This window comes from Tachyglossus aculeatus, chromosome 20, assembly GCF_015852505.1.
Source record: "Tachyglossus aculeatus isolate mTacAcu1 chromosome 20, mTacAcu1.pri, whole genome shotgun sequence".
Taxonomy (NCBI): Eukaryota; Metazoa; Chordata; class Mammalia; order Monotremata; family Tachyglossidae; genus Tachyglossus; species Tachyglossus aculeatus.
Window position 1 is genome coordinate 3,516,155 of NC_052085.1, and position 13,975 is coordinate 3,530,129.

Sequence of the window (13,975 nt, forward strand, 5' to 3'; positions counted from 1 at the left end):
CTGTAAAATGGGGATTAAGACTGTGAGCCCCATGTGGGACAACCTGATCACCTTGTATCCCCCCCAGCGCTTAGAACAGTGCTTTGCACATCGTAAGTGCTTAACAAATGCCATTATTATTATTATTATTATTATTATTGGGCCTAGAGCTACTATGATCAGTTTATTCCATTACCTCCTGGCAACGTAATAAATGCTACTTTTGTAAATATTCTTCCACTCTAGTGCCTCCCCAATCTCCAATTTACTTTAAATGTCTGTCTTCCCCTGTAGACCGTAAGCTGCTTGCGGCCTGGAATCGCATATACCGAACTCTGTTGTACTATACTCTTCCAAGCCCTTAGTGCACTATTCTGTCTATACACTAAGCACTCAGTAAATGTAAGCTTACGGTGGGCAGGGAACAGGTTTTATCGACTCTGTTATACTGTACCCTCCCAAGCGCTAAGTACAGTGCTCTGCACACAGTAAGCGCTCAATAAATACAACTGACAATAAATACCACTGATCGCTACCACTGTCACCCCCCGAGACTGCAACCGCCTTGAAGACAAGGATCACACCTATCAATTCTGTTGTATTGTACTCTCCCAAGCGCTTAGTACAGTGCTCTGCACACGGAAAGGGGTCAATAAACAGCGTCGATTGATTAGAACTAAAATGCACAGCAGTGTGGACAGTGACACGTCATGGAGGCTTATGAGGGAAACCTTTAACTAGCAGCAGACTGCCCTGGAAAGGGATGGTGGGGGGCTACAGGGAGAAAAGTGCTCAGCCCCTAGGAAAAAAAGTAATTCATGGCTCTGTTCCCAGACGCCTCCAAGGGCAGCCAACCCCAAGGGAGCTTGAGAGGAAACCAAATCCAATTATTTTGAGTCGGGGGAATCACGGTTGCCCTCTGGGGCCTTAGGATGTGATGGTGGTGGTGCCGGAGGGACAAAATGAAAGGAGAAATTGTCTTCTGCAAGCGCAGAGAAAGGAGGCGACAGGACGCAAGCAAGTGTGACCCTCTGACTGTGATTATTTTGCATTGAACAAACAGCATCACTGAAACTGCCCCGGCTGGAAAAGAGATACTAAAATAGTTCAACATTGACATTTTGGCCAATGTCAAAAGGACCCATCGAGTGCACTGAAAAAAGCGTTCTCAATTAAAAAAAAAAATCTTTAAATGCCACTTATTGCAGTTCGATCACTGTTTTCTATTTCTAATGTGATAAGGTTCAGGTCTTTTTTTTTTCCAGAGGAACACAAGGCTGCCACAGTTCAAACAGCCTGCTTAACTCTGCTCTCTAATACTTCTAAATACAAACGTCTTAAATAAGGATTATTCACTATAAGAGCTTAGTACAGTGCTCTGCACACAGTAAGTGCTCAATAAATACGATTGATTGATTGACTGATTCACCTTTAGACTACACTATACTTCTTTTTACGCTTGCCAGACAACGAAGTCTTTATTACTGCAATTTCCCATCCCTCAAAAAAAAAACAAAACGACAACACTAGAATCCTCCTTGGACTAATCAACTTTATCTTGATGCGGTGTTTGTTTCTGGAAGGTTATATTTACTTCCAAAGCTAAACAAGAGTTGATGAGAGACCGAAGACCTGCTAAATCATTGCTCAAAAAAAAGGTGTCAGTACCATCAGAATAAATAGAATTATAGCTCCATACGAATCATTAATAAAATAAATGCAGTATTAGATACCCAACAACGGGCTCCCAGTCTAGAAGGGAGAGACAGATAACAAAACAAGTAGATACGTGTCAGTACCACCAGAATAAATAGAATTATTGCTCCATATGCATCATTAATAAAATAAATGCAATATTAGATACCCGACAACGGGCTCCCAGTCTAGAAGGGAGAGACAGATAACAAGTAGACAGGTGTCAGTACCATCAGAATAAACAGAATTATAGCTCCATATGCATCATTAATAAAATAAATGCAGTATTAGATACCCAACAACAGGCTCCCAGTCTAGAAGGAAGAGAAAGACAACAAAACAAAACAAGCAAACAGGTGTCAGTACCATCAGAATAAGTAGAATTATAGCTCCATACACATCATTAATAAAATAGAGTATTAGATACCCAACAACCAGGATCCCAGTCTAGAAGGGGGAGACAGATAACAAAACAAGTAGACAGGTGGCAATACCATCAGAATAAATAGAATTATAGTTCCATACACATCATTAATAAAATAAATAGAGTGTTAGATGCCCAACAATGGGTTCCCAGTCTAGAAGGGGGAGTCAGACAACAGAACAAAACAAGTAGTCAGGTGTCAGTACCATCCGAATAAATAGAATTATAGCTCCATACACATCATTAATACAATAGAGTATTAGATACCCAACAACGGGCTCCAGGTCTAGAGGGGGTGGGGGGGACAGACCGTCTGTTGGAGGGTGTGCCTCAGTTACCTCATCTGTAAAATGGGGATGAAGACTGTGAGCCCCCCGTGGGACAACCTGATCACCTTGTAACCTCCCCAGCGCTTAGAACAGTGCTTTGCACATAGTAAGCACTTAATAACTGCCATTATTATTATTATCCCCTTCTATTCATTCAATCATATTTATTGAGCGCTTCCTGTGTGCAGAGCACTGTACTAAGTGCTTGGGAAGTATAAGTTGGCAACATATGATGCCAATTTGTACTTCCCAAGCGCTTAGTACAGTGCTCTGCACATAGTAAGCGCTCAATAAATACGATTGATTGATTGATATGATGATAATGATGATGGCATGTATTAAGCGCTTACCATGTGCAAAGCACTGTTCTAAGCACTGTGGAGGTTACAAGGTGATCAGGTTGTCCCACAGGGGGGCTCACGGTCTTAATCCCCATTTTCCAGATGAGGTTACTGAGGCCCAGAGAAGTGAAGTGACTTGCCCAAAGTCACACAGCTGACAATTGGTGGAGGAGGGATTTGAACCCATGACCTCTGACTCCAAAGCCCGGGCTCTTTCCACTGAGCCATGCTGCTTCTATATAGAGAACATAGAGAGACGGTCCCTACCCAACAATGGGCTCCCAGTCTAGAAGGGGGAGACAGACCACAAAAAGCGCTTAGTCCAGTGCTCTGCACCCAGGAAGCGCTCAATAAATACGACTGAAAGAATGAGTGAATTCATTCAATTGTATTTATTGAGCGCTTACTGTGTGCAGTGCACTGTACTAAGCGCTTGGGAAGTACAAATTGGCAACATATAGAGACGGTCCCTACCCAACAGTGGCTCACAGTCTAGAAGGGGGGGACAGACCACAAAAAGCACTTAGGCCAGCGCGCTGCACCCAGGAAGTGCTCAATAATACGACTGAAGGAACGACTGAATTCAATTTATTGAGCGCTTACTGTGTGCAGTGCACTGTACTAAGCACTTGGGAAGTCCAAGCTGGCAACATAGAGAGACGGTCCCTACCAAACAGCAGGCTCCCAGTCTAGAAGGGGGAGGCAGGCAACAAAACTAAACATATTAACAAAATAAAATAAATATGGACAAGTAAAATAAATAAATAAATATTTATTGAGCGCTGACTGTGTGCAGAGCACTGTACTAAGCGCTTGGAAAATACAAGTCGGCAACATAGAGAGACAGTCCCTACCCAACAGCAGGCTCTCGGTCTAGAAGTGGGACGCAGACAACTAAACATGTTAACGAAATGAAATAAGTATGGACAAGTAAAATACATAAATAAATATTTATTGAGTGCTGACTGTGTGCAGAGGACTGTACTATGCGCTTGGGAAGTCCAAGTTGGCAACATCTAGAGACGGTCCCTACCCAACATTGGGCTCACAGTCTAGAAGGGGGAGGCAGGCAACAAAACTAAACATATTAACCAAATGAAATAAATAGAATACGCAGGAAGCGCCCAGTAAATAGGACGGGAAGGGACGAGTGAATGGATTCATTCATTCATTCATTCATTCAATCGTATTTATTGAGCGCTGTGTGCAGAGCACTGGACTAAGCGCTTGGGAAGTCCAAGTTGGCAACATCTAGAGACGGTCCCTACCCAACTGCGGGCTCCCATTCCAGAAGGGGGGAGGCAGGCAACAAAACCAAACATATTCACAAAATAAAAATGGACAAGTAAAATAAAGAAATAAATAAATAAATATTTATTAAGCGCTGACTGTGTGCAGAGCACTGTATTAAGCGCTTGGGAAGTCCAAGTTGGCAACATAGAGAGACGGTCCCTCCCCAACTGCGGGCTCCCAGTCTACAAGGGGAAGGCAGGCAACAAAACTAAACATATTAACAAAGTAAAATAAATATGGACAAGTAAAATAAATAAATAAATATTTATTGAGCGCTGACTGTGTGCAGAGCAGTGTACTAAGCGCTTGGGAAGTGCAAGTTGGCGACAGATAGAGACGGTGCCTCCCCAACTGCGGGCTCACAGTCTACAAGGGGAAGGCAGGCAACAAAACTAAAGATATTAACAAAATAAAATAAATAGAATAAATATGGACAAGTACTAAGTGCGAAGCATTCATTCATTCAATCGTATTTACTGAGCGCTGACTGTGTGCGGAGCAGTGGACTAAACGCTTGGGAAGTCCAAGTTGGCCAAGTTGGCAAGAGGCAGGCAACAAAACTAAACACATTAACAAAATAAAATAAATATGGACAAGTAAAATAAATATTTATTGAGCGCTGACTGTGTGCAGAGCACTGTACTAAGCGCTTGGGAAGTACAAGCTGGCCACATCTAGAGACGGTCCCTCCCCAACTGCGGGCTCCCAGTCTACAAGGGGGAGGCAGGCAACAAAACACAGTAACAAAATAAAATCACTAGAATAAATATGTACAAGTACTATGTGCGAAGCATTCATTCATTCAATCGTATTTATTGAGCGTTGACTGCGTGCGGAGCACTGGACTAAGCGCTTGGGAAGTCCAAGTTGGCAACATCTAGAGACGGTCCCTACCCAACAGCGGGCTCACAGTCTAGAAGGGGGAGGCAGACAACAAAACTAAACATATCCACAAAGTAAAATAAATATGGACAAGTAAAATAAACAAATAAATATTTATTGAGCGCTGTGTGCAGAGCAGTATACTAAGCGCTTGGGAAGTACAAGTTGGCAACACAGAGAGACGGTCCCTACCCAGCAGCGGGCTCACAGTCTAGAAGGGGGAGGCAGGCAACAAAACTAAACATATCCACAAAGTAAAATAAATATGGACAACTAAAATAAACAAATAAATATTTACTGAGCGCTGACTGTGTGCAGAGTACTGTACTAAGCGCCTGGGAAGTCCAAGTTGGCAGCATCTAGAGACAGTCCCTCCCCAACTGCGGGCTCCCAGTCTACAAGGGGGAGGCAGGCAACAAAACTAAACATATTAACAAAGTAAAATAAATATGGACAAGTAAAATAAACAAATAAATATTTATTGAGCGCTGACTGTGTGCAGAGCACTGTACTAAGCGCTTAGGAAGTCCAAGTTGGCAACATATAGAGACGGTCCCTGCCCAACAGCGGGCTCACAGTCTACAAGGGGGAGGCAGGCAACAAAACTAAACATATTAACAAAGTAAAATAAATATGGACAAGTAAAATAAATAAATAAATATTTATTGAGCGCTGTGTGCAGAGTACTGTACTAAGCGCCTGGGAAGTCCAAGTTGGCAGCATCTAGAGACAGTCCCTCCCCAACTGCGGGCTCCCAGTCTACAAGGGGGGGAGGCAGGCAACCAAACTAAACCTATTCACTAAATAAAATAAATAGAATTAACATGGACAAGTAAAATAAATAAATAAATATTTACTGAGCGCTGACTGTGTGCAGAGCACTGTACTAAGCGCCTGGGAAGTCCAAGTTGGCAGCATCTAGAGACGGTCCCTACCCAACAGCGGGCTCACAGTCTAGAAGGGGGGAGGCAGGCAACCAAACTAAACCTATTCACTAAATGAAATAAATAGAATAAACGTGGACAAGCAAAATAAATAAATAAATGGATAGATAGATAGATAAATAGATAAATAAATAAATAGAGTAATAAATACGTACAAACATCCTCCCCCCCACCCCACACACACACACAACTTACCATGTCGGCCGGGACGCCGCTGGACATGTTGGCGGGTGGGCCGCTTCTCCCACTGGGAAAATCCCGGGGATGGACGAAGGGGCGGGATGGGATGGGAATTCGGTGGGGATGGAGGAGGAGGAGAAGGCAAAAAGGAGCGGCAGGGCCAGGTGGATCAGGAGGACTGAGGAGGTTGGCCCTCTTCCTGCTGCTGCTGCTGCTGTTGTTGTTGTTTCCTTCCTCCTCCTCCTCCTCCTTCTTCCCTAAGCCAGCCCCGGGCAGGGGGGTGACTCACGGCCGCCTCCAAGCCCTCATTAAGCAGGAGGGGCCGGGCCACTGCCAGGGACCGCGATGGCGGCGGGGGTCTCCCCTCAGGATGCCGCCGCCATGGCCTCCGTCCCGCTGTCCCCTCAGGGCCCGCCTCCCGTCATGGCCCCTCACCGCCCAACATGGCGGCGGCCCCGGCGGCCCGAGCGACCCGGCCGGCGGGGGGGCAGCGCGGCCCCCCGCGCCCCGGCCAATCGCAGGCGCGTCGCTACGGAGACCGCCCGGGGGCATCATGGGAGTTGTAGTCCCGGACCGCGGGGGGGGTGGGCGCCTCAGAGCCCGCGCCCTGCCTGGCAACCGTTGCTAGGGAAGAGAAGCTCGCTCGGGCCCGAAGCTCGGAAGTTCATTCATTCATATTCATTCAGAATTACTTTTCCTTTTGAGAAAATAATATTTTCAGTCCAATACTGGAACTAAGTGGGGGAGGGTATTTTTTCTGTTTGAAATAAAAGTTTGTAGTCTTGTTTATAACCTTTACTCTGTCTTGATTTACGGAGGGGTTTTTTTGTTGTTTTTCCGCAAGCTTGACAAACACTCGTCTATGTTAAATTTCCATATTTAGTTCCAGCCAAAAGATGAGTATTTGGAAGGATGAACTAATTGCTATAAATTCAAAATTACCTGTTCCAACAGGATCATGCATAACGAAGGGATCAAAAAATTAAACGATCATAAAGCTGATTATAGCATGTCGGTCCTCGTTTTAGACTGTGAGCCCACTGTTGGGTAGGGACTGTCTCTATATGTTGCCATCTTGTACTTCCCAAGCGCTTAGTACAGTGCTCTGCACACAGTAAGCGCTCAATAAATACGATTGATTGATTGATTGATTCAGTCAGTCAGTCAATGGTATTTATTGAGCGCTGACTGTGAGTCCACTGTTGGGTAGGGACTGTCTCTATATGTTGCCAATTTGTACTTCCCAAGCGCTCAGTACAGTGCTCTGCACACAGTAAGCGCTCAATAAATACGATTGATGATGACGATGACTGTGTGCACAGCACTGTACTAAGCGCTTGAGAAGTACATGTCGGTCCCTACATGAAGCGGCGTGGCTCAGTGGAATGAGCCCGGGCTTTGGAGTCAGAGGTCACGGGTTCGAATTCCGACTCCACTAATAATAATAATAGGCATTTGTTAAACGCTTACTATGTGCAAAGCACTGTTCTAAGAACTGGGGAGGATACAGGCTGATCAAGTTGTCCCACGTGGGGCTCACAGTCTTAATCCCCATTTTACAGATGAGGTAACTGAGGCCCAGAGAAGTGAAGTGACTTGCTCAAGATCACACAGCAGACATGTGGCAGAGTCGGGATTCGAACCCATGACCTCTGACTCCAATTGTCAGCTGTGTGACCTTGGGCAAGTCACTTCACTTCTCTGTGCCTCAGTTCCCTCATCTGGAAAATGGGGATGAAGACTGTGAGCCCGACAGGGGCAACCTGATCGCCTTGTAACCTCCCCAGTGCTTAGAACAGTGCTTTGCAATCAATCAATCAATCAATCGTATTTATTGAGCGCTTACTGTGTGCAGAGCACTGTACTAAGTGCTTGGGAAGTCCAAGTTGGCAACATATAGAGACAGTCCCTCCCCAACAGTGGGCTCACAGTCTAAAAGGGGGAGACAGAGAACAAAACCAAACATACTAACAAAATAAAATAAATAGAATAGATATGTACAAGTAAAATAAATAAATAAAGTAATAAATAGGTACAGACATCTATCCATATATACAGGTGCTGTGGGGAAGGGAAGGAGGTAAGATGGGGGGGATGGAGAGGGGGACGAGGGGGAGGGCTTCGAATCCCGGCTCCATTAATTGTCAGCTGTGTGACCTTGGGCAAGTCACTTCACTTCTCTGTGCCTCAGTTCCCTCATCTGGAAAATGGGGATGAAGACTGTGAGCCCCACGGGGCTCACAACCTGATCAACCTGATCACCTTGTAACCTCCCCAGTGCTTAGAACAGTGCTTTACACATAGTAAGTGCTTCATAAATGTCATCATCATTATTATTATTATTATTATTACCCAACAGCGGGCTCACAGTGGACAGTATTTCTAAACCTCTCTGTGACCAGAGACACACTTTGGGTTCCCCAAAGCGAGCAGAACGCAGCGCACTTTCACACACACACCCCCCAAAACACACACCCATGTTTCCCCAAGCATCTCGGCGTCCGACATCAATTTAGGCCTTCTTCTTGGTACATTTGGAATGGCAAAAGCAATCCCTGCTTTCATTACGCTGCCTGAAAAAGTGCTTCTGAGAGGCCTGGCGGTAAAGCCACATCTGATTTGATGAGCGCAATTAGATCCCAGGATGGAGAGGGATCCATAAATTAGGTTAATAATTAGGATCCCCTTCTTTCCCACGCAGAGATGAGGGTTATGTAATCAGTTTAGGCCAGAATTAGCGGGAAAATGACACAAGCTAGCTACACAAGGGGGTCCTTTGCTCTCTCTTTTGGACCCAGAGCGGGGACAGGGGCGCTCCCCTCACTAACAGTCAGTCAATCAGTCAATCCCATTTATTGAACACTTACTATGTGCAGGACACTGTAATAATAATAATAATAATGGCATTTATTAAGCGCTTACTATGTGCAAAGCACTGTTCTAAGCGCTGTGGAGGTTACAAGGTGATCAGGTTGTCCCAGAGGGGGCTCACCGTCTTCATCCCCATTTGACAGATGAGGTCACTGAGGCCCAGAGAAGTTAAGTGACTTGACCACAGTCACACAGCTGACGGTTGGAGGAGCCGGGATTTGAACCCGCGCCCTTTCCACTGAGCCACGCTGCTTCACTGTACTAAGCGCTTGGGAGAGTACGATGCAAGCGATAATCCTCTCCTCCTCTCCTCTGCCCCAGCCCGTAGGACAGATGCCAGGATCCACGTAGAAGTCTTTGCCGACCCACTAGGCCGCACATAGGCCTGCAGACCCACGCAGATTGATTTATTCATTCAATCGTATTTATTGAGCACTTACTGTTTGCAGAGCACTGTACTAAGCGCTTGGGAAGTACAAATCGGCAAGATATAGAGACGGTCCCTACCCAACAACGGGCTCCCAGTCTAGGAGGGGGAGACAGACAACAAAACCAAACAAGTAGACAGGTGTCAGTACCGTCAGAATAAATAGAATTATAGCTACATACACATCATTAATAAAATAAATAGAGTAATAGACATGTACAAATATACATAAGTGCTGTCCCCTCAGGTTCGACCCGGTGAATCAATCAATCAATCGTATTTATTGAGCGCTTACTGTGTGCAGAGCACTGTACTAAGCGCTTGGGAAGTACAGTTGGCAACATGTAGAGACAGTCCCTACCCAACAGTGGGCTCACAGTCTAGAAGGGGGAGACAGAGAACAAAACTTCCGTGACCTCATCTGTAAAACTGGGATGAAGACTGAACGCTTAACAAATATCATCATTATTATTATGATTATCATTACTTAGATTGTGAGCCCCATGTAGAGAGGGACTATGCCCTGCCTGAACATAGTGAACGCTTAATGAATATCATCATTACTATTATGATTATCATTACTTAGATTGTGAGCCCCATGTAGAGAGGGACTGTGCCCTGCCTGAACATAGTGAACGCTTAACGAATATCATCATTATTATTATGATTATCATTTCTTAGATTGTGAGCCCCATGTAGATAGGGACTGTGCCCTGCCTGAACATAGTGAACGCTTAACAAATATCATCATCATTATTATGACTATCATTACTTAGATTGTGAGCCCCACATAGACAGGGACTGTGTCCTGCCTGAACATAGTGAACGCTTAACAAATATCGTCATTATTATTATGATTATCATTACTTAGATTGTGAGCCCCATGTAGAGAGGGACTATGCCCTGCCTGAACATAGTGAACGCTTAATGAATATCATCATTACTATTATGATTATCATTACTTAGATTGTGAGCCCCATGTAGAGAGGGACTGTGCCCTGCCTGAACATAGTGAACACTTAACGAATATCATCATTATTATTATGATTATCATTTCTTAGATTGTGAGCCCCATGTAGATAGGGACTGTGCCCTGCCTGAACATAGTGAACGCTTAACAAATATCATCATCATTATTATGACTATCATTACTTAGATTGTGAGCCCCACATAGACAGGGACTGTGTCCTGCCTGAACATAGTGAACGCTTAACAAATATCATCATTATTATTATGATTATCATTTCTTAGATTGTGAGCCCCACGTAGACAGGGACTGTGCCCTGCCTGAACATAGTGAATGCTTAACAAATATCATCATTATTATTATGATTATCATTACTTAGATTGTGAGCTCCATGTAGACAGGGACTGTGCCCTGCCTGAACATAGTGAACGCTTAACAAATATCATCATCATTATTATGATTATCATTACTTCGATTGTGAGCCCCACGTAGACAGGGACTGTGCCCTGCTGATTATCTTGTTTCCACCCCAGAGCTTAGAACATTCCTGACCCACAGTAAGCACCGAACCAGTAGAACGGTTATTACTATTGTAAACAGACACAGAAAAAGGAGCGGTTTTACGCAGAGGGAGCCATCAAGAAGCACAGAACTCAGAAATTAAGGACGGCCCATGAGAAACAGTCCTGAGAGGAGGATCTTCAGGCTGTGGTCTTTGGATCCGAACTTCCCCGCCGTTGTATCAGGCGGTAAAGGTGGTTCTGCTCCTCCTGCAGAGGGTGGACAGGAGGGTGGGGGGCCGCCCTGCATGGACCCCAGACCTGGCAGTGGTGAGAATAAAATATATTTTTGGAGCGCCGGCTGTGGGCAAAGCATGGCACTTAGGCCCTCGGGAAGCATTCCAAGTAAATGATAAATATGATCCCTGCCCCCTCAGCGCACTTATAAATGAATGAGGGAGGCGATAGAAATAAATCGGTAAATGTACCGGAGTTAAGAGAGAGAGGAGAGAAATAAGGCAAGTGAATAAATCAAGAAGAAATGAGCATTAATGAGAAATGGAATGCCCTCCCTCTGCCCACCTGTCAAGCTAGCTCTCTTCCTCCCTTCAAGGCCCTGCTGAGAGCTCACCTCCTCCGGGAGGCCTTCCCAGACTGAGCCCCTTCCTTCCTCTCCCCCTCATCCCCCTCTCCATCCCCCCATCTTACCTCTTTCCCTTCCCCACAGCACCTGTATATATGTATATATGGTTGTACATATTTATTACTCTATTTATTTATTTATTTATTTTACTTGTACATATCTATCCTATTTATTTTATTTTGTTGGTATGTTTGGTTTTGTTCTCTGTCTCCCCCTTTTAGACTGTGAGCCCACTGTTGGGTAGGGACTGTCTCTATGTGTTGCCAATTTGTACTTCCCAAGCGCTTAGTACAGTGCTCTGCACATAGTAAGCGCTCAATAAATATGATTGATGATGATGATGATGATGATTAAAAAAAATTACGGGAATGCTGAGGCGACGGATCAAATGGCCTGGTGCTGCGGTTACCAACAGACCAACCTCTCATTACTATCAATTATTTTTTATTAATTATAAATTAATATTGGTTAAGAACCTCCCTTTGGCCATTGAGAATAGTGGAAAAAAAATCAAATCAATCAATCGATCAATCAATCGTATTTATTGAGCACTTACTGTGTGCAGAGCACTGTACTAAGCGCTTGGGAAGTACAAGTTGGCAACATATAGAGACAGGCCCTACCCAACAGTGGGCTCACAGTCTAAAAGAGGGAGACAGAGAATAAAACAAAACGTATTAACAAAATAAAATAAATAGAATAAATACGTACAAATAAAGAATAAATAATACAAATGAAGACAGACCCTACCCCAAGCAGCTCAAAATCAATCAATCAAGCAATCATTCGTTATTGAGTACCCATTGTGTCCTAGCTATTTGGGGAGAAGAAAGTAGACATAAAAGACAAGGTCCCTGCCCTCGAGGAGTTTATAAACTAATGGAGGGGACAGACTGACACAAATTATTTCAGTGCAAGTGCAGGGAGACAAATGCAGAAAAATAACTCAGTATAAAGTATCAAAACCAACCCTCCCTCTTCCCTCACCCTCCCCTAGCCCAGAAACAAGGATAGGTCCCCAATTTTCTAAATATTCTTAAGGATCCGGCATTCCCTGCCTAACCTGGCTTCCACTTTGGCCGAGGGGGCTGGGAGAGAAGCAGAGTGGCTCAGTGGAAAGAGCCCGGCTTTGGGGGTCAGAGGTCGTGGGTTCAAATCCCAGCTCTGCCACTTGTCAGCTGTGTGACTTTGGGCAAGTCACTTCACTTCTCTGGGCCTCAGTAACCTCATCTGGAAAATGGGGATTAAGACCGTGAGCCCCCCGTGGGACAACCTGATCACTTTGCAACCTCCACAGCGCTTAGAACGGTGCTTTGCACATAGTAAGCGCTTAATAAATTCATTCATTCAATCGTATTTGAGCACTTACTGTGTGCAGAGCAGTCCAAGTTGGCAACATATAGAGACGGTTCCTACCCAACATTCATTCATTCATTCAATCGTATTTATTGAGTGCTTACTGTGTGCAGAGCACTGTACTAAGTGCTTGGGAAGTCCAAGTTGGCAACATATAGAGACGGTCCCTACCCAACAGTGGGCTCACAGTCTAGAAGGGGGAGACAGAGAACACAACATATTAACAAAATAAAATAAATGGAGTAAATATGTACAAATAAAATAAATAAATAGAGTAATAAATACATACAAACACCTATACATCTATACAGGTGCTGTGGGGAGGGGAAGGAGGTAAGATGGGGTGATGGAGAGGGGGATGTGGGGGAGAGGAAGGAGGGGGCTCCGTCTGGGAAGTGAGCTCTCAGTAGGGCCTTGAAGGGAAATAAATAAATGCCATTATTATTAGTAGTATTATATAGAGAAGGGCCACAGTTTCCCAAAACAAGGGGTTTGAACTGTGCTCTCTGTCTCTCTAGCCCTCCGCCCAACTGAGGGTGGGGGACAAGATGCTGGGGGGAGGTGGAAGACTGTGAGCCCGTTGTTGGGTAGGGATTGTCTCTATCTGTTGCCAAATTGTACTTTCCAAGCGATTAGTACAGTGCTCTGCACACAATAAGGGCTCAATAAATACGCTTGAATGAATGAGGGGCGTTGACAAAGTCACAAGCCCCCAAAGCAAGGGATCCAAGCTGTGCCCGCCACTCCCCAAGATCAAATATCCCCCAATACAATGAAGGATACCATTGCGCACACAATTACCATTTGTATCTTGAAATAATCTCCCCAGTTTCCCCAGATTTAGTTAAGAGGAAGGAGATCGTTTTCACTGTAGCCACTTAACCGAATTTTTGAAATCTCATACTTGACTCACATAATTGTGGTGGAGGGTTCCCCCAACCCCTCCCCCCCGCCTTGGTCTCCCCACTGAAACAAACCCGGGTTTGTTGACTTGCTTCACCGTGAACTTTTCCCCTTCATCTTTCGACCTCGGGGGAGGCTGGGGCAGAGTGTGAGTGAGTGAGCATGTGTGTTTGTGTGCGTGCATGCATATGTGTGGGTGTGCGCACAATGGGGGGACAGTGTGTGCCACATAGGAAGCGCT

The 13,975-nt window shown here is 44.9% G+C and overlaps 1 protein-coding gene across 1 annotated transcript in view; it reads right to left on the reverse strand.

The window, feature by feature from the left end:
• Window positions 1–6,507, reverse strand: part of UBL3 (ubiquitin like 3) — a 99,614-nt gene extending 93,107 nt beyond the window's left edge. Inside the window, exon 1 of the mRNA XM_038761844.1 lies at window positions 6,083–6,507. Coding sequence (XP_038617772.1) covers window positions 6,083–6,109 — 27 coding nt within the window. The 5' untranslated portion in view covers window positions 6,110–6,507. The remainder of the gene's footprint in view (window positions 1–6,082) is intronic.
• Between the last annotated feature and the right edge of the window lie 7,468 nt (window positions 6,508–13,975).